Source organism: Chelmon rostratus, chromosome 5 (genome assembly GCF_017976325.1).
Source record: "Chelmon rostratus isolate fCheRos1 chromosome 5, fCheRos1.pri, whole genome shotgun sequence".
Lineage (NCBI taxonomy): Eukaryota > Metazoa > Chordata > Actinopteri > Chaetodontiformes > Chaetodontidae > Chelmon > Chelmon rostratus.
In genome coordinates, this window is record NC_055662.1 from 20,785,404 (window position 1) to 20,806,949 (window position 21,546).

At 39.8% G+C, this 21,546-nt stretch overlaps 4 protein-coding genes across 9 annotated transcripts in view; 2 read left to right on the forward strand and 2 right to left on the reverse strand.

Annotated features, from left to right (window-relative positions):
• The first annotated feature begins 69 nt into the window (after window positions 1-69).
• rilpl2 (Rab interacting lysosomal protein-like 2) lies at window positions 70-4,836 on the forward strand. Its single transcript, XM_041937057.1, has 4 exons — window positions 70-537; window positions 627-778; window positions 1,406-1,528; window positions 1,994-4,836. The coding sequence occupies exons 1-4, from the start codon at window positions 244-246 to the stop codon at window positions 2,013-2,015; spliced, it is 591 nt and encodes a 196-aa protein (XP_041792991.1). The 5' UTR covers window positions 70-243; the 3' UTR covers window positions 2,016-4,836.
• On the reverse strand, window positions 2,812-6,839 carry kmt5ab (lysine methyltransferase 5Ab). Its single transcript, XM_041937055.1, has 8 exons — window positions 6,703-6,839; window positions 6,388-6,476; window positions 5,497-5,644; window positions 4,975-5,185; window positions 4,774-4,861; window positions 4,486-4,545; window positions 3,991-4,181; window positions 2,812-3,404 (listed from the first exon to the last, which is right to left on the reverse strand). Exons 1-8 carry the CDS (start codon window positions 6,710-6,712, stop codon window positions 3,194-3,196), a joined length of 1,008 nt encoding a protein of 335 aa, XP_041792989.1. The 5' UTR covers window positions 6,713-6,839; the 3' UTR covers window positions 2,812-3,193.
• A 570-nt stretch (window positions 6,840-7,409) lies between these two features.
• mtrfr (mitochondrial translation release factor in rescue) lies at window positions 7,410-12,402 on the reverse strand. Of its 3 annotated transcripts, none has more exons than XM_041937060.1 (3): window positions 12,048-12,402; window positions 8,679-8,865; window positions 7,410-8,268 (listed from the first exon to the last, which is right to left on the reverse strand). In XM_041937060.1, the coding sequence occupies exons 2-3, from the start codon at window positions 8,814-8,816 to the stop codon at window positions 8,038-8,040; spliced, it is 369 nt and encodes a 122-aa protein (XP_041792994.1). In that variant the 5' UTR covers window positions 8,817-8,865; window positions 12,048-12,402; the 3' UTR covers window positions 7,410-8,037. The 3 variants fall into 3 exon arrangements, with proteins under 3 accessions (XP_041792994.1, XP_041792993.1, XP_041792992.1); XM_041937059.1 differs by lacking the exon at window positions 12,048-12,402 and adding an exon at window positions 9,027-9,169 and having other exon boundaries at window positions 7,614-8,268; window positions 8,679-8,931; XM_041937058.1 differs by lacking the exon at window positions 12,048-12,402 and having other exon boundaries at window positions 7,807-8,268; window positions 8,679-9,169.
• Window positions 12,039-21,546, forward strand: part of LOC121606617 (membrane-associated phosphatidylinositol transfer protein 2-like) — a 45,324-nt gene continuing 35,816 nt past the window's right edge. For all 4 annotated transcript variants that reach the window (XM_041937048.1, XM_041937051.1, XM_041937050.1 and 1 more), the window contains exon 1: window positions 12,039-12,641. The gene's annotated coding sequence lies outside the window, so the exon portion shown is untranslated. The remainder of the gene's footprint in view (window positions 12,642-21,546) is intronic.

Sequence of the window (21,546 nt, forward strand, 5' to 3'; positions counted from 1 at the left end):
TACGATCTTTGTACTCACCTGTCGCTAGGATACTTTGCCCTCCTCTACTGGCCACAGAGTCACGCCATTGGTGGATGAGTGATGGGGGAAGTGCCGCTCCGCTGGAAGTTGGTCACCTTCTGCCAGTAAGTGTTGAACCAAAGACAAAAAGTAATAAAACGCTGTTTTTATAGTATTTGAAGCAGTAGCTGGTGGGGAAAAGTTGGCTTTTTCGAGGTTTTTTAGGAGTCGTGTCGTTCCGTCATGGAGTTTGGTGAAGAGTCGTCGCCTGCTCTGGCTTTCGACAAGGACGCGTTTGAGCTCACGGTAGAAGATGTTTATGATATTTCGTATGTAATCGGGCGAGATTTGTTGAAGATAAGCAGCACGGGCGAGGAAGTGTCGGATTTACAGTTCAGAATAGTGCGCGTTTTGGAAATGTTCGAGACTTTGGTCAACAAGTACAACTTGTCTCTGGAGGAGCTGAAAATGGAGCGGGACAACTTGAAGAGTGAACTGGCCAGGATCATCACGGAGGGCTCCTCCGGCCAGGGCACGGTGAGTGTGCGCAGTCCGCCAGCCGTCATGTGCTGTTGAGCCTCTGGTAAGTGGACGTTAAGAGATGCTTCTCCTGTCTGTCATCAAAGCAAAGAGCGGGACCTAACCAGCTGGTCGTGGACCTGACAGACCCCAACAGACCGCGCTTCACCATGCAGGAGCTGAAGGAAGTCCTGCAGGAGAGGAACCAGCTGAAGGCTCAGCTCATGGTGGCTCAGGAGGAGCTTCAGCTGTACAAGAGGTGAGAACTGAGCCTGAAGTGCACTCTGAAATAGGATTCATACATCTTCCATCACTTGACCTCTTTTCTAATAGTGAATTATATCGAAATCTCTCAGTATTGTGCTGTCCACGTCTATTTACATACAGGAGGATCTGGATTGATCAATGAATTTCATAAGAATGAGAGAGACTGTACTGTTGAAACCAACTGCACACACAGTGACTATATTACTATTAGTACACATCTAACATGATATGTCCAGTGTTATCCTACCCATGTTTGCCGATGCTAATAGAGGATCACAGTCTTTGTATAAATACAGACACAGCTGTCTTATTGTAATAATGTGTGCTTTCAAAAAAGCAAACTTATATTCTGGTGTTTAACTTGATGATCACATTGCTAAAATTAACTGCAAAGACATCAGCACTGCACTTGAGCAGTTATTACAAATAACAGCAGTAGAAATTACCTGTGCTGATGTTATAAAGCTGAAATCACCTCCCATCCCAACAACACTGATTCTAATTTTGAAGGAGGGGAAAGATCAGATCAATCTCATGAATAGCTTCAACTTGATTTTTAATGCATAACACCTTTGCATAAGATTTTCTTGTGACCGTAAAGCTCTACTTTCTTCTGCAGTGGGATTCTGCCTCAGGCTGAACCAGCCATGGTGGAAGTGGATCTGGAGACGCCGGCGGCTACAGAGCACAGCACAGCCACGCTAAATGATGCAAAAGAGGAGAAGACGACCATAGGCAAACTGTGAGTAACAGGCTGAATGAGAGGTGTGAATGAGCTGACAACAAAGAAGTAATCAGAACGAAGTAGTATTTGAAACATTTATTTCTAGATGTACACTATTTTTAGCTGTACACCTCAGATGGCAAGGTTTCAAGAAGAATCTCAGCAGCAACCACATGATGTTGAAGTAAGCTAGCAGGGAGATTGTTTTCACAGCCCGTCTCCTGTCTCCTAATGATATACTTGTGACCAAGTGAATTCATGCCGACACAGCAGATGTTTGTGAGCACTGAATGAGAGAGAGAGAGGGAGAAGATGGAAATTTGGAGTGTGTCTGCCAAACTACTGCTACCATCCGTCATTACAGTTTGCCATGACTCAGTTTTGCTTTCCTGCACTATGCAGTATACTAGTATGTTCCATGTTCACTCCACCATACTCAGGAACAAACTCCATAAACTAACCCTGGACCTTTTCTGTTTATAGGTTTTCATTCAGGCGAAAATAAGAAAAACCTTTCAGAAGAACTGACCATGTAGAAGACAAGCAGGATTTGTCGGCACAATTTTCTTATCGGTTAACCACTTTTATATTAACTGTTGTTTGTAGAATGTGTATTTGTCAATCTAACAAGCACAGCGTTTTGTACTGGTAATTTTAACCAAAGATGGTTTATAGTAATATAGAGTTCCTGTTGTAGAATTATATATGGTGTGGAAAATTTGGTGAAAATATATGAAACTGGAAAAGTATTGTCTAACTGCGGTTGGGTATCATGTTGAATGCATTCACTCAAAATTAAGTTATTTATAGGCTTGAAAATGTACTTTTAAAAAAATATAAATCAAAATTAAGTCTTCACAGGGCTTTGTATTGGTCCAGCAATCTAAAAAAAAAATTTCTGTCACTCTCAACTGTCAGCTATCAAATAAATGAAAATGGATCCCACCCCACAAAATTCAAAAGCATAATAAAATATGACATTTTGAATAGTGTTAGTGTTTTTCTTCTGGGGTTGAATATTTAAAAGGCTGTGTGATTTCACACTTTCAAGTTCTGATCTCATGTCAATGTAGACAAATTACAACACATATGTCCCCAAATCACTGGCACATCATCCACAGACTACAGCATCATTTGACTTGACACATGTCACTGCAGTGACAGGGAATGAGGCTTCAGGGTTTCATTTTAAGGCATAATCACGGTTATTCACTTTCTACACCAGAATCATAGTGTATGACTTCTATATCGTGATAATTTTTGATTGGATGAATAACCATTAACCACAGATGGAATGAAAACTCAAGTGTTTTATTCCTTAATTTACAGCACAGGCAATAATTTACAATTGTGAAATTGAACTGTCAATATATTCATTACAAAAGGAAACCCCATGTACAATGTGAAACGCTTCTTATCCAGAACTACTCCTCAAGATGGCATCAATCTTCCAGAGTTAGATTTAAAAAAAAAAAAAGAAGAAGTATAAAATCATGATAAAAACAACTTGCAAAAACATACTCTTTGTGAGTTGAAGCTTTAGCAGGCATTTAAAATAAAAATATTGTTATATGTATAAAACATTGCTGAGGGCTGCTCATCTATAGCATCTTTTATATAAAGATGAACAGGACAGTAGAGAGCACCAATTCATAGGAAATCTGAACACTATTAGTTGTGGACTCAGTATTTGAGCCAAGGGTGAGCCAAGATTGACGCTTTACTCCGATCACCGTAGTCATACAGCAGCTCCTCCTCCGCTGTGATGTCTCTGGAAGCCACCAAGATCAGATGAGGGGTTCCATCAATGGGGTGAAGCTTAGTCTGACAGTTGCCAGTTTTACTGTGATTGATCAGTCTTCCAAGACGGCTTGTTTCCTTTGTAGCGTCCACACTGTCATATGTAAACATATAAATATTAAGTACTGAAACATAAGCCAGGTATCTACTCTAAAGTCATAGTCCAGAAAGTACGAAAATTTTCCATTTTCAAACCCACTGAAATTTTCGTGACACCTAGGAAATATGTTTTCGTACAAGGAGTTTGCTTATTAGAAGCACTAATATCCTAAAACAATCCAAGTTCCATGTCCAAAGTCTGTGTAGAAAGTTAATGTGATTATTAAAAAATATGTTGCTGTTTCATATAATAGGAAGATTTAATTTACCTACCAGAGTATTTTTATACCCAAACTAAATTTTCTTCTTTTTCTTTTCAGATGATTTTTGGCAATATGCCTTTATTTGGCAGCCAGTACAGAGAGAGAGACAGGAAGTATAGGGGGACAAAGGGGTTTGAAATGCGACAAAGGTCCCCAGACCCAGACTTTTTTTGTAGAACTGTTCTGCATGGCAAAGGTTGCATTTACTCCCAGAACATTCTTTGGTTGTGCAGTTAATTATCCCCTGAAAGTTGACAAACTGAACAAAAGAAATAAAATCAAGTGTGATACCGTGCACCATGTGACATTTGGACTTACCAGTATGTTTTAGATTGATACTGGAAGTAGTACATGTAACAGCCTGTTTGGGGATCCTGAGCATACTTGGCCTCTCTTATTTTAGCCTCAGCCAGTTCCAGTAGATCTCCGTGGTACTCCACGATAAAGTCTCCCTTTTTGAAGTCCTTGACAGCAAATACCCCTCTTCCTTTTCCTTCTATGTGTTTGACCTGTCAACATTCAAGCATAACAAAGTATGAAGTTTAACTCAATTAGCAATTGTGCACAGGTTGCTTCACTACAGTTCTACTTAAATATGTCATTTATGTCAATATTGCAATTCATGATTTTTGTCAAAACTAGCAACTACTACTACTATAGAGAACATAACTAGGAGAAAGTGAACATAACATCTGTCATGCTTAGACCACTGATAGATTCTGTCTACTTACAGAAATGTATTGATCGCATCGAAATGTGCCAACCACATTTGGACTGAATGTGGCACAATACATGTCAACGATTAAATGTTACCTGCAGTCCCTCTTCAATACCATTCTTTATCACGTCATCAATGTGTCGGTGTTCTTCGTTCTGTTGACAATTTTAGAAATTGGGTGAAACTTTCTGTTATGGTAATGTTGCCATTCTCTTCCACACACACACAAAAAAACACAAATAACCAGCAAAACATACGGCAAAAATATATGGCATGTAAATATGAGAACATCAAGTACAAAAGGAGGACGTATTGACTTGGTGGGAAACGCATTCTCCTATTAACTGTTACTAATATAACCCGCAAGCATTTTTCATACAGACCTTTAACTCTGCCTTAGTTTTTCTGTTACTCCGTCTGATGGGATAATAGTCTGTGACCTTTCTGTTTTGGGGAGCTTTATTCTCTGTCCTGAAAAAAAAGACATTATCAAATTACAGATTATGATTGTGCAACTTTCTGTGAAAGAGTCTTTTTTTTTTTTTTTTTTTTTAAGTGATGACATTTTGGCTTTCTGCACTCACTTTTTTGCTCTGAGTTTGCGACCAGTTCTGCTCCGACTTTTGGATGCTGAAACTTTGCTGTCTACTGCAGACCTGACGTTGGTGTGTGCCGTGGACCCTTTTTGCTCAAGTTGGTCAGCGGCTTGTTCTCTCGACCCATGACTGTGACAAGCCATTTCAGGCTTCTGCTCTTTGGACTCACAGCTCTCAGATTTGATTTCATTAGATATGTCTAAAATGGGGAAGAAACATAGAATGAAATTGACAGCTGCCCCAATCTTTTGACCTTAATCAAGAGAGTGAAGTTCCTTCAAAACACCAGTTAAGTTGTGTCATAAGATGGTGGGTCAGAGAACACTGCTACCATTCACATGCACAACAGATTTTTTTTTTTTTTTTTTTTGTGGTACACGTGGGTCTGCTGACCATATGGGAACAGGGAATAACAGAAAAATAGCTGGGAGATCACATGTAACAGAAATGACAGAACCACTCGATTTCACAGTCAATTCCAAAAGTTTTGAAAGTTAAATAAGTAGGCACCTTTTTTCATCTTTGACGTATCAGAATTAGTTCCATCAGAGTCATTTCCTTCCTGGATCAGCATGCTCGAACTGTCGCTCAGAGGGGATCTTGGTTTGCTTGGATTACGTACACTCTGGAAAGCTGGCTGCACTTTACCTACAGAATCCTGCAAGAAGAATTATTAACGCTGGTGAAAAAATGAAAAACACTGTACCATGCACAGGAGTAAACCTAAGGAGTTTATACACATTCAACTAACCAGGGTTAGCAGTATGCAGACTACGCACATCTGACAAGGTGAAATAACCACCCTGAAGTGGGAAACATCTCCATGGTAACAGTACTGTCTGAGAATGTCTGAATATACTTTATTAGAATTGAATGATAGTTACTAATGAAACAGGGTGTTCCAACGCAATGCCACATAGAGACATTTCAAAAATGGTTTATTTGTTCATTTATAAAACAGACCAAGTGTCATTTATATGGAGGCATATATCATAAATTTAAAAGCTTAGCCTTCTGTAAATTAGCTTGTACAATGTTGCTTTATGTGCTGCTGCTTTATCTCTATATTTATAATTAGAATTGTTACATGTTTACATCCCAAACTCAGTTTCAGCTCTGCTGTGTACCTTAAAACCAACATCCATGGTGTATACACCCATGGAAGTCTGGGTAAAGACGTCCATGGGAAACAATACAAAGCTTTCTGTGGTGTGGTTGAGTTCACTGGAAGGTGGTTAACGTTACATCCGTTGCTACGACGCCAAGCTGAGGCAGGACCCTCTGTGACAGTAACGTTACCTTTTGGGTGGTGGGTTTACACAGAATGTGAGAGAAAGATACTTTGTTTACTGCTTTAGTTGGCGAACGTGAATGCCCAAAACCAAACAAACATAATGTTACCTTGTTAGTTGCTGGTTTGTTTTCCTTTGTCTCCTTCCGTGAGGTGAGTTTGTGTTCAGTGTCCTCAGTTCTCAGCACATTCGTCTTCCCTTTATAAACGTGGAAATAAATAAATACACGTAAGCACTGCTAATTCTTCTAACAGTATACAAAACTCGACTATTACCGGTAAGTTTTATTTGTAAACATGTGCTACGCTTAAACTATGTAAGTTGGTCCCCTATTTACACGACAAAGCAGTTAGCTGTTAGCAAAGTTACACATTAATTGCTGTGTTTTATGTGAGCTGAAACGACAACACATGGGCAAGTTTACCTTTTGCCATGTCAATTCCCAGAATATAATCCAACGAGGACGGGGAGTCTATTAAATTTGCCCTCTGTGTCCACTGTGTTTAGTTCACTGCTTCTGCAACGACGAACATCAGGACATTCTAAGAGCGTGGTGGATTTAAAAACCCTGCTGCATCTCTCATTGGCTGTTTCATCCACAAGGGACGGGCACGTGCACGAAAGTAGTCCTCTCATTGGCCGCAACCCTGGCTGTCACACAGCCGGTCAGCAGAAGCCGACTTCACAGGCAGACCCACCAAAAAGTCTGCTGTAAGTTGCTATTATCCATGCATTCAGATGGGATCTTGATCTCAGTGGGATAGTCTGAGTTAAGTAACGGCTATCATAATATTTGTTTTTCCAATTACACTGTTCCATCTAAAAAAAACAAGGTGTTTTTGATATACGAATAAAATACTGAGCAGAAAGAAAATGTTAAAGCATGATTCAGTCAGTACAATTTCAATATCCTACATTACCGAAGCACAGATGATGATTAAAGGAAATTACGTAAAAATCAATTTACAGCAATGTATTATATTTTTTTTGGCAGTGCTGGCAGGGTGTAGCCATGTGGTCATGCCTATTTCTGAGGTCTATATTACATTTTTTTCAGTTTTAAGAAAAAAAAGTTATTTTCTAAACTGTAAGAATCTTAGGAGTAAGCATCAATTAGGAAAAACTGACAAAGAGCAGCAAGATAGGTCAAGCCTGTGTTTAGTCCATGAGATTTAGGTTAGAGAGCTTTTGCTAACATCTAGTAAGTAAACTGTACTACGTTGACTCTTTTTTTCAATATCAAATGAAGCAGCAGGAAATGCTCTAGAGTTTCATATGATGCATTCCGAATTGAAACTAACACTACAACTCAATGACAACACTAACAACTTACAGGAAGTGATTGAGGGGAAAGTGTCTCATCACATGTTGAAATATGTACCTAAGTCAAATTACATGTACAGGTAAAGGTTGCATACTGCAACTTTACCTAAATTTAAAGCATACACACCTAAGAATGTTTTTTTGTTTGTTTGTTTGTTTGTTTTTTTTTGGAGTGTACCCCAGACATTGAAAGATATACTACTCATAATCAATATTTTATATTTTTTCTTTTTTTTTCCAAAATGTCCCTCACCGTCTTGTGTTATGTGATGTATTGCATATTGAAACTTTGCATGGTCGATGCTATACAAATAAAAGGCTACTTGAATTTGATGTTGACAGTACCATTCCATGTTTTCTTATTCAGTCTTTGCAGGCATTAAATACAATGGCATTCTAGTATTCATGTCTTCATTCTATATTCCACAGAAACATTTCAAACAGTGTCATTTCCAGCTTTGGAGTCTGGAGTCATTGCTTCTTTAAACAGTCTTTTTCTCAACAGGTTTTCATTTGCCTTCTTCCTCTTCTCTTGTTTCCTCAGCTCAGACTCTTTTTTCTTTAGAACCACTTCACTGAGTTCTCCTTTATATACAACATCAAGTTTCTCTCTCATAATGTCCCGAGCACGCTTTCGATTTATCTCCACAGATCTGGTTTGATGACACTGCAGGGAAAATGGTACAAGAAATTATGTCAGCATTGCTAGTAAATCACATAATTTAAAATAATAAACCAAAAATCCCTACTCAAGGTCCATTTAGGCTGTTCTGGAGCTTTCGGTCATCACCATTTCCTTTTTTTCCTGTGCACTTTAAGGACTGAAGTGAACTGCGAGAATTCAACTTTCAAGCCAACATGGAGAAGTACTTAAATTTCAACACATTTTTCCATGACAACTGAACATCTGTGGATGTGGAGCAGACAATTTGATCAGAAGCATCAGAACAGCTACTACGTAGATCTTGAGGTGAGACTGATTTGCTAGCTGAGGTTTCCAAAGTCAAGAATGAACTTTGTCACCAACATAACTCATAACAACAGATACACACATATTCATTTAAAAACTAGGTTAACCTTCACAACAATCCCACTGGGAATGTGCTTGAGCACCACGCAGTTGCTGGTTTTGTTGGTGGCCTGTCCTCCGGGTCCAGATCCCCTGACAAACTGCTCCTCGAGCTCGTCCTCATTCAGGACGGGAAGGTCGACCATGTCCTTTTTACCGGCAGCCCAAACACATGGCAGCCCAGGTGGGAGCGGTCTTAGCAAGGCAGAGATAGAGGGAGAATGGTTCCGTATGACCCCATTGGACACACCGTACATAAAGCTGAAGAACGGGAAAAGCCGTGACATCTCTTTAAATTGGCAAACAAAAAAAGTGTTTTTTGTTGTCGCGGTTAATAAACATACAAAGTGACATACAGCATTACATCACGACGTATGTAACCAAACACAGGAATATCGATTCCTTTATCAAAAACGTATATCCGTGCAGGTGTTGGGCGTACTGTATTTTACTTTCCTGTCTGGCTCAGTCATGCTAGTTAGTTCATGTTTACGTTCAATGTCGTCTTCTTCTTTGCTTCCGTAACCAGCCACCCAATCGGTAGTCGTTTTTCTTCGTGGCTGGAATAGCAAGTTTGCGTTGACTCTCTGCTGCCATCGTGTGTCAGGCTTATAATAGCGACTTGCGACTTCTTCAGTTAGAATTTCTTTAATTGCTCTTTATGGTAGATATTTTAAGGCGTGATTGTGCACGAATGGTGGTTAAGGTTGGAATATAGCATCGAATTTAGCAGGTCAGTACACAAATGGTGAATTGCCCCGTTCAGCTTCTTGGAACTTAGACGCCAGATTGCTCTGAAGGATCATTAACAAACTATCAACAGGTGTGAGGAAAACCTAATTCCCTCTTCCTTTCTGTACCATATATTACCTGGATATTCACATTCATCAAGCTATCTCTTCACATATGAATGTAAATAGATGATGATGGATGACAGAAACTTGTATCAGCAATCTGGAAAACTATATGCTACTAGTTTTTACAGGAGGTCAGCGGTGTCCCACTTGCAATATGGTCAAACTGTATATACCCTATTACTGGTCTGTGACGTGCATATAAAAAGAGCAGTTTTCAAAGCCCACAGTAGACTGTCGTCTCTGGACACTGTGCTTATACTACTGTACTGTCGAGGTATTACAGACAGCACACATATACCCACATGTCAGGCCATAATATGTTTTGTGTAAACATGTAGCTTCCCAAGAGCTACACACAGTCTTCTTTTTAGATGTGGTGAGGTTATTTGCCTATTTAGTGATCCTGTTCTTTACTGATGACTAATGATTCCAGTACATGTGGTATGGATGAAGTTGTTTTTGAATGTCTGAAATATTGAGTTCAGTTGGTAGGCCTTTTGCAAAGCAGACATTTTGATGTGTTCTAGTAAAAGCAGCTAAATGGAGTTAAGCCATCATTAATTTAAATTGTTTACACCTGTGCTTTTCCTACTGTGATGTCAAAATGTGTTCTGTGAAAAAGCATCAGCAAGAGCATGAGGGAATGAAACAATGGATTAAGAGCCTAATTACCACTTCACCTGACAGTGCAGTAGGTTGTCTGTTTTATTCGTTTGCGATTCACACCACATATTATAAAACACATTGTTTATACGGTGACTTGCTTCGTTGTTTCTGAAGGCCTCCTAAAAAGGCCCAATTAATGTAATAATGATTTCCATTTAATTGCAAAATAGTTTTAAACTTTTCTTCTTATGGAGAGATAAAAATGGACGGTGATGCAATGCCTCCTGCTCACCCCCTTGACAATGACTATAATTAGTAAACCAGGAAACTATGTAGGTCACAGGGAAACGACAGTCTCTCGGATGACCTGTGATGACATCTCTCTGATATTGTGGGTGGATGACATGTGTTTCTAATTACTTGAACTTTATCCTTAGTGCTCAAGTTAAAACTGACCCTCATTTTGGTACAGCATAACCATGGTTAGGTCATTCTCATATGGATGATGCATTTCACATTTCCAGAAATGTGCAACCTGTTGTATTTGTAAGAAATCACTTTTATACATTATTCTTTTGGTAGTTTTTGTAATAGAAATGAAAGTCCCTACAATCTTAACAATCAACAATTTGTGGTCAACAAGAAAGTTATTGTGCATAAAAAGTTAATCCAAACTACACTCTTGTATGAAGCTGTAAATTGCTGTCAAGGCAGGCAGAAACTAATTTCCTTACATTGCAAAAAGGAAGTGAAACTCGTCAGCAGGCTCACTTTGTTTCATCTGAGGTGCAGGGGTAGCATAGTTTCTCCCTTTTTTGGTTAAAAAAAGGAGAGCAGGTATGCTCCCCTTGACAACATGTATTGTACAGTTACAAAAACAGTCTATATAATTAATGCAGTAATAAGCTATATTACTAAATGCATAAAGACAAACAAAGATTAAACAAACAAGAATGTACTAAGGACATGTTTCCTTACAGTGCTTGTGTTAAGTTCTTAGACATGCTTCAGAGTTGTGAAATGGCGCTCTATCAGACATAGAATTAACAGTTGATGCAGTAGATGAGACCCAATCAGAGACCCTCTAGACGACGCCACCATGCATCAGTATAAAAAAAATCCCCCACCAATTACTTCACTTTGTTGCTAATTAAGCAATATGATGACAATAAATGTAAAATATCTAGGCTAAATTCTAAATACATGGAATAATTATTGTGTAAACTGAGTAAAAGTGGTTTTGTCTTTCACCAGGCTATAATTCGCGAGAATGCATGAATGCAAGACGATGCTGACGGCTATAATTGTATCTTTGTAATTTTACATCCTCTCGTCACATTTATGTCTGCGGAAATACGTAACCACTCATGATAGCAGTTTAGAACAGATACTCCGGTGCCAGCAGGTGGCGCCCTACTATCAAAACTGCTCAGCTGAATAACTGGACGAGTCTGAGCTCCGTCAAGTCAGCGGAAGGGAAGACAAACACCGGAAGTAAAACGACTTATCCTTCAGAATTAAATACTAAATTGCTTTCAGAACACGTACTCTGTTTGTTGCAATTGACTAATACCAGTACATACTGTATTTCTGGTTAAATTTCAGTGAGATCATCTGTGGCATGGGCTCAATATTTGGTCTGTTTGGCCGCATCTCGGACCTAATTTGGACATATTTCATGTGACTGTGGTTTTAGGAACCAAACAGCAGAAGAATGAATCGTACACGGTGGAATAGAAGTTAGTGGACAGATTACACGTTTCGACGTTTGCCACGCGCAGTAAGTCAGAATTTTATTTCGAAAATTGCACCGGAAACGCGCGTGTACCCGGGTTACCTTTACAGTATTTCGTGTCGTGCCTGAAAGGACTGTGAAGTCTTGCAGCGGTTCAGACTTGAGGAGTGACAACTTACGATGGCGAGTGCTCTTCATCTGTTTGCTCTGCGCTCTTCCCGGTTCTCTGGACGGAGGCGACAGCTGCTGGTCTGAGCTCGCAGCCGCTTCGTTTCCTTCACCAGGACGAGCCCAAACCGCCAAACCCTGCCAGGGCAGCTTGGATATTCAAGGACATTTTAACGTTACCATAGCTACTTTGGCCTGTTCTGTCGCTTGAGGAAATCCAACGTGTGTTTCTCCGGCGCAATGCTGTGGCCAGATTTTGTAAACACGGGCTGAAACGTCGGTTAATATCATGTAAATTAACCGAGCTGATGATGTTTGTGTACGCGTCATCTTTACATGTCGTACCCGCACCCCTTCCTCCGCCGAAGGGACAAACAAACGGCGACGTAAAGGAAATTGGTTGCTGACTTTTCGATGCGTTCTTCTCAATTATGGCATCGTTTTCAGACCCCATCAAGTCGGCGGCTGCTTCGTGCTGAAAGAAACCCGCGTCGCTGCTAAAAGTGGTGACCTCCAAACGCGAAGAAAGACCAATGAACTTTGGGCTGCTGAGTGCTGGAGTGCGCTGAAGCCAGAGGTGCATCGCTGGTGTGCATCAGGTCCAGGTATGTGATAGGCATTGCAAGCCATCAATTTGTCGCCGCCGTGCTGCCATGTTGCTAGGTAACTAACTGATGGTGGGTTTACTCCAGTTCAAATTTGATCATCCCCTCAGAGATGCAACGTCACGGTCCAGTAGATCTTATTTTACGAGGCTTTTTTAGCACCATGTGCTCTCATAACTCGTCATTAAATTTGTGTATACTAACTTTGCCTTCCGCCTTTGGCCTGAGGAGGTGCAGCATATTTTCCTTGCTCTCATGCCGTCGCCCCGCCGCTGTCAAACAGGCATGCTTGTTAAAGCTGATGAAATGTTCCTCCCTCCGTCCTGATTGTAAGCTGTTCTCATGTTATTATACGATGCATGTTATAGCATTAAGGCAGAAATGACCGGAATCACTGGTGGGTTTTTCAGGCTTCATGTTCTTGCCCTTTTGGTGCACTTTGCAGTGATACCCAGGTGTGAGAATTTGTTAAAGACCCTGCTGCAGATCACAACGTGTTTGACTTACGGTGGTTTTCAGTGGAAAAGGAGGAGCCCGAATTTTACTTAGATTGCAGTTGTTCTTGACTTGAATGAAAACCTGCAACCCACAATCTTACTTTTTATATGCCCCAGGTCCATTCCTATTTCAATAAGACTTTATGAGTTTCAGCATCAAGAGTCACTCCACTTGACTCAGCAGGGCCTGGGTGAGTCACTGAGGCTGTGCTGACTTGGAGGCTGTGGCGTTTGTTGTCCAGATGATGGCTCTGCAATGAGGGCAGGAGCTCCTGCAAGGCCACTCCACTGTGACCTCCCCTCTTTGTTTCCATCGCAATATGTCTTTGAATTAGGATTACAATCTGAGACTAATCTTAATTTATCTGCGCTCCTTCTCAGAGCCCAAGCCTTATAATAAGATCTGGCCTGCATTTGGGAGTATGTTGACAGAGAAAGAAATAAAGGAGGACTATGCCGAGATCGGTTATTGTGTTGTTTCTGGGCCTGGAGAATATTGTACAGGAACAGGGTGTAATCGTTCTTTGACATGTTGAAACTTGTGTCCCATCTTCTTGAAGCCACAGTGGTTGAGGGTTGTGTAACACACTCAGTATCAGCTGCGCTGATCTTAAGGAATCCATAGGCTTTGTCATTTTTGGAGCAACACAGGAATTGGAGTGGTGACATTGACTAGATTTCATGTATTCATTCCTGAGGTGAATTTTTGGCAATCTGTGCTTCTTATTACACAGATTGCTCTCTTCTGAGTCATTTTTGGTTTTGACTTCTGGACAGACTCATTACTTATGTTCCCCATTTTTGATCTGAAACAAGCATTGCTGCTTTGGTTGCTGATTGTAACAGTTACCACATGAAAGCTGTCAGTGACTAGCAGGATATTCTCTCATGCCATTCATTTGTGTCACAAGGAACTCCACCATGAATACTCTCTGCTGATGTTGTCCTGTTCTTCAGTCACAGAAGTGCAGTTTCGATGATTAAGGGAACACTACTTGAAGTAAAGGCCATTGATCATCATCACTGATGACCCAGAATTCAAATCTTCCTCACGTGACTGCAAACTAGGGCTGCAACTAACAGTTATTTTCATTATCGATTCATCCGCCAATATTTTCCATGAGTAATTGTTCAGTCTATAAAAAAAGTATAAAAATACTCTTCACAATTTCCCATAAGTGATGTCTTCCAGTTGCTTTATTTGTCCAGCCAACAGTCCAAAACCCATAAACACATTATTTACTGTCATAAATGACAAATAAAAGCAGCAAATAGTTACTTTTAATAAGCCTTAACCAGCAAATGTTTGACGTTTTTCCTTGAAATAATGACGTAAATAAATAATTGTTTATCAAAATAGTTGACAGCTAATTTTCTTTCAATCAGTTAATGATTAAATGACTATGTGTTGCAGCTCTACTGCGCACCGCCTTCTTTACCAGTCATACCTGACCTTTAAGATGCTGTAGATGTTTCTCTGAGTTAACATGGCAGCTCATCAAGGTATTTGCCTAACCTGTTTTCTGATGGGGGACGTGCTTCCCTTCCCCCAGCACATACTCACACAGTACACATATGTGGTGCATGGGCAGGGCTTTGAAAGCAAATTTGAACACTGACTTTCAAGCTCTAGAGTAACCTATATATCTTTTTTGTCCGTCTTTCTATCATTTAAGATTAGTAATAATATTTAATGATGATTACATTTATTCCTACATTCAAAATTGGGAACCGAGTAAAAGTGAAGTCCTTGTAAAATAAGTGATTGTGTGAAAGGGTCTCCTTCAGACAATTAGCCGTATTAAATATTGCAGTTTGTTCAAGTAGTGATAGTGATTTGTGCTCAGTTCCAATGCCCAGCCTAATTAACTGAGCTCTCACACTTAATGTGCATCATCTGTGTGCTCGCTGAAAATGTGTGAATCAGGAAGGGGACAGTATTTTTGTCAAATGTAGTCAATATAATGCAAGCCTTATATTTTGTATAAATCATTGAATAAGATTTGGTTTATTGCTTCTAATTAGAATGGCCATTATATTATTACTATGTAGGTTTTTGGTCAGATCAAATTAAAACAACATGAATTGACAAAGCAAAGTGCTACACAGACTTCTTGCCGCAATGTACATTTAACACATTGGGGTGAATGACTTCCCTTTTCATTGTCGTTCTTACCCTTAGAACACTATGAATTGTGGGTTATTCCCTCAAGCAGGTTCTGCAGCATTACAGAAACTCAGAAAGGTGCATATATATAAAAAGTCTTCAAGAGAGCTCATAAGCACTCACTCATTTCACATCAGTCCTAATCCTCGTAGATTAATGTACTTTATGAGTATAGTCGCAAGTCTGTGAGTGGCGACGTTTGGACTGGGCCATGCCGTTGGATAGTTTCAACTCTACAACACATAATCACTCTAATCTTATTGGCAGTTCTCTCATTTAAAGTTTTAGGTCTTCTTAAAGGCATAACACAGATTATTTTGACACTTGGCCTTTATAATCTTTTAGGTTAGGAAGCTTTGATTTGTAATTTTTTAAGTACATGCAACTACAGAAATGGGTCACTTATATTATTGTTATTTTTGGTGCATTTAAACTAAACTTAAACCAAAAGGCCGATGTTGAATAGAGTTGGAATTAGTGATATCCTTCCCCCAGAAAACTAGAATCCCATTACATTAGGACTGTTTTAGTAACCAAGTCATATTAACAGATTTCAAATATTAATTCAGTTTAAATATTATATGCGTTATTTCCTGGAAAACTAGAACTGTGGCTTCAGGATTGCAAATTTATTTGCAACTGTGTTTGTATTGAAGTTGAACACAGTCAAGATCTGAATTTTGTCAGTTAGCTGAATTTTGTGTTTTTTTCTCAGATAACCATACATGGACTTTTTCATGCTTGTCTGGTTTTAATAAGTAATTTTCATTCTGTGGGAGAGCATTTCTTAAACAAGGAGACATAATGTTAAACGTCTTTTTTTTAATCATGGTTTAATGCTTCTACCGTGCATCTACAGTGAGCCAAGGGATCTTACAGGAAGACAGTAGTTGAGAGGCTGAAACCTGATCGCTCTTTAACTCTCAGGTGTCTCTCTTGATTCTAACACACCAGACAAACAGAGTGTCACAGAAGGAGAAAGCCTGGAGGTGATTTTGAATCAATCCATTGTGTGTACAGTTGTGATTTTTAGATGTGGCCCGTGGGTTTTTATCAGTCTATGCTCAGTTGTATTTTTGAGTTAAAGCAGTTGTGATGCTCTTTTTAAGCCAACGCAAAAAGCAAAGTGGAGACACTGCAATGACCCTTTTTGATAAGTGAGGATAATAATTTCTGACGGCATTTCGATACGATGCTAACGTTTGCTCATTTGTGTCACACAGGTCTCTTTCCCTAAGACTAAAATTACTCACCACTCCACTAATGTTATACAGTTACAGGAGTGCCTGACAACCTCCTGACCATCATAACGCTGTGAGAATATGTAAATATATGCTGTTTGTCTGAGTGACTGTGGAGTGGAAAATTCCTGACAGAGGAGCCTGTAGCTTGTGTCTTCTGTGTCTCAGCCTTGTTTGAGTATTCATAGCGCTGCGTGGAATCCTTGCGAGGGAGTGTTATTTGTTTTTTTTTTCTTTTTATTCTCACATGTAACAGGTCTTCTGTTGTCCTAATACAACCCTCAGTTTGCATTTGGTTGTCTGTCTTACAGCATAAGTCAATAATCCTGTGGCTACTTAAAAACATGAATGCACAGCGATGGAGTAAAAGCATTTCAGTCCAGGAAACAAGACAAGGCTCACTTCCTGTCAGTTAAAGTTTGAATGACGTATGCTGCTGCTCACCACATAATTTGGTTCAATGTCTGTGCTATTTGAGCTGCTTATCAGATGAGATTGCAGGCACAGGAAGAGCAGAGAAACATCAGGTACAAACACTGAAAAATGAGCTACATGAGGCTTTTTGAGGAGAGTTAAAACTGTGGCTTCAGCTGCAGAAACGTACTGTTCATGTTGAAGATATAATCATTAATTCACTTGCCTTTTTGTGTGGTAATTTCCCATTTTCTAAAAAAGCTGTTGAACTGTTGTGTAATATTGATGTTGTCATGCGTAATTTCTCCATAACATTTAATACAGTTTGGTTATTTAAGCAGAGGAATGGTATAATCTTGGTTCTTTACTTAGACCAGACTGTGGACGATTGTAGAAGACCATTGCATGTTGATCTACTGTGTCTTCTATCCCTGTCACCACCATACACACAATCACTGTCACCCCCACCAAAGATAAAGCTGGCAGTATAATCATAAAGGCTAGCTGATAAGATGCAGTGGATAACTGTAAAACCACGAACAACTTTATTCCTTTTTAGAATAGATTTCTTGCTTATTTTAGTTTATTCTATCTATAAAATAAACAAGCCTGAACCCCATAATCTCTCTGGGGCTCATTTCTCACAGTAGCTGAATTGTTCATGTGGCTGCATTAGCCAGTTTCCTGTGATTGCTTTGTTAGGATATTAGAAAAGTCAATTTATTCTTCAGCTTGACATGTAATGTGGGAATGCGGTTTGTTAAATGAGCTTGCAAAGAGATACTGAAGGTATTAAACCTGATTAACAACAAGCCCTTTAGGATATCTTGGACTTTATAGTCAGAATAATTTTCCCCACAGCTGATAACTCCTGGGTACACAGACTCGTGTCATGTTGGCGTCATTTCTTTGACAGTCAATAGAGACTGATTTTTATGGACACTGACAGCACCAGAGGGGATTTTAACAAGCTATGAGTGCGTTTTCTGTTCGGAACTTCTACCACCACACTGAAAAAAAGTGTTAAATCACCAACAAAGCAGCTTTGTTAACTGTCCTTTGGTCTTTATTTACTGTCTGACTGTTGAGGACATGACTGTTGCAGGAAGTGGTACTAGGTGATGCTTGTTCAAAGTTTGTCAGTCAGTCAGATATGTGGAATTCTCTTAGCTGTTAACATAATATGACAGAGTGGTTGTAAGCATAAGCATGAACTGTGTTGTTGTGAAATAAATCTGATTTGAACAGGAAGGATGATGATACATGTGACTGTTTTTTCATCTGGAATTTCCATTCAAGTGAAATATGTGGGTTCGCAGTAGTTAGCTGAAAGGTTGTCATGCTCAGTTTAATGCCTGCTTTGGAATTGGATAACGATGACATATAGATGAGGAACTGTATGGCATGCACACAAGGGCTAATACTGCACAATGTTATAGATTTTTTGGGGGGCGGTACATTTTTCTTCATTTTCAGATATTTTGTAAGACGTATCTTCCAATATCTTGATGATGTTGTTTTTTCTTCCATTCCATCTGATGGTGGGCAGCAACACAAATATTATGTGTTGCTTTGCATCATCCTAAACTGCATGCAATGCATCTGAGCAGAGGTCCCAGTTAATTGCTCTTCTGTTGCGTACATGGAACATTTTAACTTACTGTCATTACTCAAGATAGTTAACAGTAAGTTAAACTCAGGCACATGCTGAACATGTAGCCTGGGTTTGAGAATAAAAGATGTGGCATGCTGTAAAGAATATAAAGATTCAAGATTCAAGATTCAAGAGTCTTTATTGTCATTGCACATGTCAATGAAATTTTCATTGCAACCCCCATGTTAGATGGTAAGAAAGATAAGACTAGAAAGAGTGAATAAAATTAAGATAACTACAATAAAATAAAATAAACCAACATGCAATAAAAAAAAATATTCGTGAAGCAATTAAAAATATAACAGAATGAAAATATACTTAGGCAATAAAATATACTAAACAATAAACAATAAAATATGGAAGTGAAATGTGCAAACAGAATAAAATATACAAGCAGAATAAAATATAAAATATACACAGTGAAATGTTCCGACAGAATAAAATATGCCAATGAAACTGAAATGTGCTGATATACTAAAATGTATATAATTATAGTATATGTGTGTACATAAAAAAGCTCTTTGAGGTAAATTTATGAATTTGTGCTATATAATTTAGATTAACATGACTTGATCAGGCAGTGAAAAATTGGTTTGAATGTTGTGCATTATCACTTTTCCTCACCAACCTGTAGAAATCAATAGTATGATCAATCTTATATTTTGTATGAGTATTGACCAACTTGATGGTAGGCAGATTGTTTATGTATCCCTTCTTAAGGTGGTGCAAAAGCAGGGTTGGAAATCAGCTTCTCTGTCCACTGCCACTGTGGCTGGTGGATTCATTTTTTGCCAGCCACTTTCTTGTTTAAGGGGCAATGATCTGTATCATTCAAGCAACAGGCTATTTTATTTCATAAGAGAAATAACCTCTTAAGGAAAACACTGACATTCTCTCTCTTTCAAGCACACACATACTACACACACACTCACACACACAAGCTGTGAAGTGATGAAGCGATTGTGACGCCATTCCTAAACAGTATGCTTATCTTCTCCAGTTGGGCCATCTTCAGGCTCATTAGTGCCTCCATGGCAGCCGGATCCTCCGGGCTGATTTTCCCTGTGCTATCTTCCTTATCTGGATGTGGCATTTCTACGATTTGTTTTCTTTTATGGCCTCCAATTTTAGCTTTTCAGTCCAGACAATGAAACTATCAGTTCTGTTATAGGCATCTGAAGCGTGCCGACGAACAGAACATTATCTGGCTTGCGACCTTGCCAGCCGCGGGACTTGTCGGTTTTTCTCTTCTCCTGATTAAAAAAAAAATCATGTTTTATGACCTTTAACCTTCTTTCGTCTGTCTCTCTTTCTGGGAGCTTTTCTCTGCAGACCTCTGAACCCAGCAGGATTGTTTTTCTGTGTCTCGTCATTAAAGTGTCCGAGTGAAACAAACAGACTCGTGATTCAGTCTGTGTTGTGGAATTTCACGAATCGCTCTATGATGCTACTTTTGTTTACCCACCACCGTGGCTGGCAGGTTAAGCAAATTCACTCGCCACTAAGGCAGATGCTAATTTCCAACACTGCAAAAGATGTCTCACAGCTCCCCAAAAGAAGTTTAAACAATTTCACTTTCTAGTAACATATTTGTGGAAACCAAAGATTAGTATGGGTGCCCATTCAATCGTTCAGGCACCTGTAGGGATTTGAAGCAATCCTGAATAACCTCTTTTACAATTTATGATGCCCTCTTTTGGGAGTAGAGGGATGCATTGACAGCTTGCTGGTTTTTCTGAAGGTCTCGTTTTTTGCTTAATTCATCTTGAGCAGACAATCAGGCATCATGACAGTATTTCAGATGAGCCTCCACCATGCACCTGGGTGCCAGCCAAGCACTGAATGGAACATTGTGTTTTCTCTGCACCTCGAGCTCCACAGACTCCACAGTGGGAGACCGCCCTCCCACCTCAGTTCCCTTGAACAAAGCAGGTGATGCTAATGCTGCTGTTGAGCTGTTGACAGGGACAACAGGGGTACAGCCTGTCCCCACCCATCCCTGATGAGCCAGCTGATGAATGGCACATCACTGCTAATGCTCCGACAGTTGTGTTGTCTGGGAAATGAGATGAAGATGAAACTCTTTGTGCAGGCCGCGCCATGTCCCCGTCCCTTTGGACGTCAGTTTTTCGAGCAATGTGGGTGGAGAGCTGCAATCTTTTTATAGTGGTCAATCACTTCCTATGTCCTTACTTGAGTTTCATTTTATGGAAAAGTAGTGAAGTCTGTTATGTGCATCCTGGTGCATCCTATCAGGGCAGGGGGTGTTGTTTTGTGGTGATATTCATCAGGCTGTGCAAGAGGTGAAATCATAGCACTCCAACGCACACCCTCTCTAGCAGGAAAGTTCTTGGCTCTTTAGCAGAAAGATGCAACAGTATCTGCTTCTGTGAGGCAAAGTTCCAAATCCCAGTGGATGATGTATTAACTAATCTAATCTGCAGGAGCATAGTCTGCCATGAGTTAGAAATGCTGCTTGAACCACCCAGTCATTGCACTGGTTAGTGGACTTCTTCCATTTGTGAGACTATTCATCAGTTTTTACATTGCATTTCCTTTTGTGTTTCACTTTGTACCATATATGCCATATGCCATTTGTTTGTGTTTTATTTTACCCCACCCCCAACCCTCGCAGCGGCCTCTGACTCACATGGATAATGTAAAATGAAAGGGACAGCGCGGCTTCATGTCACTATACCCACGCTACCCTTTCTTTTCCATTGGCCGCAGACACCTGATTTCTCCAAGGCTAAAAATAGACTCCTTCAGACCCTAACTCCCCCTCCCCGCTGCCCCCTCACCTCTTTTCCTTTTTTCCTCCTGGCATACAGGCTTTTATGGAGGAAGTCCCTCTGCGTTATGTCCATTCTTTGCTTCCATGTTTCAGACAAAGCCCCACGTCTCCATTCATAGTGCTGTGTCTCTGTGAGAG

Bases quoted from the DNA above. Each gene is read 5' to 3' on its own strand.
- kmt5ab (XM_041937055.1), bottom strand. The intron at 5,645-6,387 runs GTAACATTATGT...TTCTTCTTGCAG, and splicing joins ACAAACCAGCAACTAACAAG to GATTCTGTAGGTAAAGTGCA. The intron at 3,405-3,990 runs GTAAGTCCAAAT...TACATATGACAG, and splicing joins TATCAATCTAAAACATACTG to TGTGGACGCTACAAAGGAAA.
- rilpl2 (XM_041937057.1), top strand. From the start codon at position 244: ATGGAGTTTGGTGAAGAGTCGTCGCCTGCTCTGGCTTTCGACAAGGAC. The intron at 779-1,405 runs GTGAGAACTGAG...TTTCTTCTGCAG, and splicing joins GAGCTTCAGCTGTACAAGAG to TGGGATTCTGCCTCAGGCTG. The intron at 1,529-1,993 runs GTGAGTAACAGG...TTCTGTTTATAG, and splicing joins AAGACGACCATAGGCAAACT to GTTTTCATTCAGGCGAAAAT.
- mtrfr (XM_041937058.1), bottom strand. From the start codon at position 8,957: ATGTCACGGCTTTTCCCGTTCTTCAGCTTTATGTACGGTGTGTCCAAT. The intron at 8,269-8,678 runs GTTAACCTAGTT...TTTTCCCTGCAG, and splicing joins CCAGTGGGATTGTTGTGAAG to TGTCATCAAACCAGATCTGT.